At 42.9% G+C, this 3,829-nt stretch overlaps 2 protein-coding genes across 2 annotated transcripts in view; one reads left to right on the plus strand and one right to left on the minus strand.

Annotated features, from left to right (window-relative positions):
* DSC1 (desmocollin 1) overlaps positions 1–3,829 on the plus strand; it is a 294,686-nt gene that overhangs the window by 84,990 nt on the left and 205,867 nt on the right. The gene's annotated exons all lie outside the window — the stretch shown is intronic.
* DSG4 (desmoglein 4) overlaps positions 1–3,829 on the minus strand; it is a 28,291-nt gene that overhangs the window by 6,366 nt on the left and 18,096 nt on the right. The window contains 3 exon segments of the mRNA XM_005857060.2: positions 633–696; positions 832–971; positions 1,892–2,197. Of these exon segments, the coding sequence (XP_005857122.1) occupies positions 633–696; positions 832–971; positions 1,892–2,197 (510 nt within the window).

Here is a 3,829-nt window from a genome sequence, read left to right on the forward strand (position 1 = left end):
CCCCCCCCCCCCAGTGCACAAATTTTTGTGCACCGGGCTACTAGTGTGTGTGTGTATACACACGCACACACACACCCCCCCCCACACACACTCTTCACAGCAACACTTTGAAGGAGGTGCTCTCATAAACTGAATTTCAGTGATGAGAAAAGTGAGGCCCAGAGAGGTTGAGTGTTTTGTCCAGGAACTTATTACTGCTAAGATGCAGAGCTGGGAATCACACCCACGCATTCTGGCTCCAAAATTGACCATTTAATACACACGCACACACACACCCCCCCCCACACACACTCTTCACAGCAACACTTTGAAGGAGGTGCTCTCATAAACTGAATTTCAGTGATGAGAAAAGTGAGGCCCAGAGAGGTTGAGTGTTTTGTCCAGGAACTTATTACTGCTAAGATGCAGAGCTGGGAATCACACCCACGCATTCTGGCTCCAAAATTGACCATTTAAAATGCTACCCTACACCTCACTGTCTGCAGTTTAAGATAGAAAAACGAAGTGGTCACTTCTCATATACTGTCATACGAGGGGATCAACAGATAATGCTGTTTTTATAAAGGTAATTACACATGAGGTTTATTTGGCTGAATAATTTTGAAAATTTTAAAATTGTGGTGTCCACTTACCGGAGGAATCCATACGATCCTGTGTATTAGAAGCGGTTATTGGTACACATATATTTGACACATCCTGAAAAGAAAAAATATATTTAAAAAGGAATGTTTTATGTTAAATATTTAAAATAGACATCTTTCTATTTTTGTGTGCTGTGTAACTATCAAGACGTGCTTGGTTTCCATGGAAATGCCGTGTGCTGGTACTCACCCTGTCCTCAGGATGGGCCCCTTCTATTCTCCAGGACTGGATCACTCCTTCTCCACCCTCGGGCACTGGGGCAAACCTGGTTCCCAGGCCCTCTGGCTGCCTTCGCTTGCAGCAGCAAAAGAGCAGCAAGAGCGGCGACACTGCCAGGAACGTGAAAGGCAGAGTCAGCAGGTGGCTCAGCGTAGGGAGTCACAAATGCTTCATTTTGCAGGAAATGTGGCATTATATTTAGAACCAGAGGATGGAGACAAATGTAAGAGCATCATTTCCCCCTAAGAGATCGAGAGTACACATCCATGTTTATAAATACAAACCCACCAACTCACATAGACTGTTAGAGCTGGAACGAAGGGAGGTTAGACCATGTAGTCTGGGCCCTTTCCTGGAAGATTAGGAAAGCAAGTCTTTCCTCTCGTCTGAGATTCCTGAGCTGGGTGGTAGCAGATTTAGGATTCAAATCAAATGTTAGGATTCCTAGTTCCCCATAAATGCATGCACATTTATAGATGTGTATTTATTCACAAGTAATCATCTGTGCATGTGTATGCATTTATAAGCCTATCTATATGTAACTATGGATTAACATTTGAGTAAATACGTATTAACCTCCATGGTCATGTGTGTACATACAGGTCCCTGGATACGTGTATGTGTACACACACACCATCCTCTTTCTAAGAAAATGCTCAGCTTTTTAGGGAGTGGTTCAAAGTCACTTCCACCAGAAAGACTTGCCCACCCTTCCCACTTGGACTTAACTGCTCCTGCCATTCCGCTCTTAAAGCCTCTGCTGCAGTTCTCACTGGAAGGCTTACTTTATGCTCTGCTATGTTATACTTAGATTTGCACGTGTTCCCCATCTTTATGACCCTCACTAAGTCTAGACCTCTTTAGTTACCGTTATTGAACACGTACATGCCCTCACCAGTTCCTTTGTTTAGTTCCGGATTTTCACAAAAATTGCCATAGATACTAAAAGGAAATGACCAAATGAATGCAAGCCTGGTTCCAGTCTTATTTGGGAGAGCTATTGCGAAGAGGGGTTTAACCCGGTACTTACAGAGCAGTAGTAGGAGGCCCAGAGCGATCATGCCAATCCCTGCTGGTCCCAGGCCAACATTTGAACCCTCAATGCGGTCACCAGGGACAGGCCCATATATGTCGCTGGTAACTGAGCTGCCATCCCCAGTGTAGATGCCCGGAGTGCTGGAGTGCAAGCACGTTTGGCTGATGTCACAGTCACAGGCCTCTATCTTCACTGTCTGCGGCAGTTCACATGCCCGGTTGAAGCTGTCCTTCACCAGGATTGGGATTTGGTAAGCTCCCGCTGACAGTGGCTGCCCAGCCGTCAGGAGGGCAGAGGTAGCTGAAAGAGAGGAGAGGAAAGAGAAAGAAATTAAGTCACTTGCTGGTGACCCTTCCTAATACTCATGCCTGACTTAGGGCCTGATCCCTTAGTCATAGAGCTCCCTCTACTTACTAAGAAACAAAACAAAGAAACACTTATAATGAATTTTTAAGACTTTTCCTGCTGGATTGTTATCTGTACAAAGACAACAATACTTGGCCCATAATATGAACGCAATAGATATTTGTCCAATGAAGGAAGAGTATTGAGCTGAGAGGAAATATTGGAAGTCTTCAATTAAGGATTACAATTTACAAATATCCTCCCTAAGACTGTTTATCTCTTATTCAGAATCATTGCCCTTTCATTTAAAATTATTCCAGTAACTATTGTTTTTCTAATTCTTTCTGCTATTATTGCTTATTGATTTTCTATAGAAACTATTGCTTAAATATTGATTGAAACTTATTTATCAACCCAAGGCAGTTTGAAGATGATTAAATTTACACCTAACACATGAATAGTAATTGATTAATTCATGGCACTCAATAATAATAATAATTATTGCTTATTACTTTCAATTAGCTATATGATACACCACCTAGTTGTACCAAAATTTAGCCTGGGCATAAAGTAAGACCTGAATAAAGCTGTGAAATAGTGGCATGTTAGGTGAAAACTTATTCTGTTCTTCGACACCAACATTGAAACAGAGCTCTGGGAATATTATCTCTAGTGTCATATATAAACTAGAGGCCTGGTGTGCGGAATTTGTGCACTTGGGGGCTCCTCAGTCTGGCCTGACCCTTCTCGCAGTCCAGGAACCCTTGGGGGATGTCCGACTGATGGCTTAGGCCCGCTCCCTGCTTCTGGTTGAGCGGCGCTCCCCCTGTGGGGAGCGCACAGATCACCATGGGGCAGCTCTTGTGTTGAGCATCTGCCCCCTGGTGGTCTGTGCACGTCATAGCTACCAGTTGTTCTGCAGTTCGGTCAATTTACATATTAGCCTTTTATTATATAGGATATATATATATCTGGCAAATCTATAATATCATTGAATATCATTACCAATCTCCATGTTGAACATTCTTATATTTTTTACTCATAGTGTTTAGGACAACCGTGGGCAAACTACGGCCCGCGGGCCGGATCCAGCCCGTTTGAAATGAATAAAACCCCCCCCCAAAAAAAGACCGTACCCTTTTATGTAATGATGTTTACTTTGAATTTATATTAGTTCACACAAACACTCCATCCATGCTTTTGTTCCGGCCCTCCGGTCCAGTTTAAGAACCCATTGTGGCCCTTGAGTCAAAAAGTTTGCCCACCCCTGGTTTAGGATCTGAATGATGAAAATGTGGCTAGAAATTATTGTTTAAGAATGGACTATTGGACTTTATAGGGAAAGGTGAATTCAGAGTTGTCTTAATTTTAATAGAATTGCTTTAATATGCTTAGCTTTCTAAAAGATTACAGTGGTTTTGTGGAGATGAGCAAAAAGGTTTTATGGGGAAAACATTTCTTTCTTTGGCTAAGTCCCTAGTGGGGGCATTTTCCCCAGCATTAGTTTATGGTTTCTCCTTCCTGTGGATGGAGAAACTTGGTGACCTCAGAAAGGGGGAGTGTTTGCTCTCACCTTGGGCTCTAGCA

This window comes from Myotis brandtii, unplaced genomic scaffold, assembly GCF_000412655.1.
Source record: "Myotis brandtii unplaced genomic scaffold, ASM41265v1 scaffold107, whole genome shotgun sequence".
In the NCBI taxonomy this organism is placed as follows: domain Eukaryota; kingdom Metazoa; phylum Chordata; class Mammalia; order Chiroptera; family Vespertilionidae; genus Myotis; species Myotis brandtii.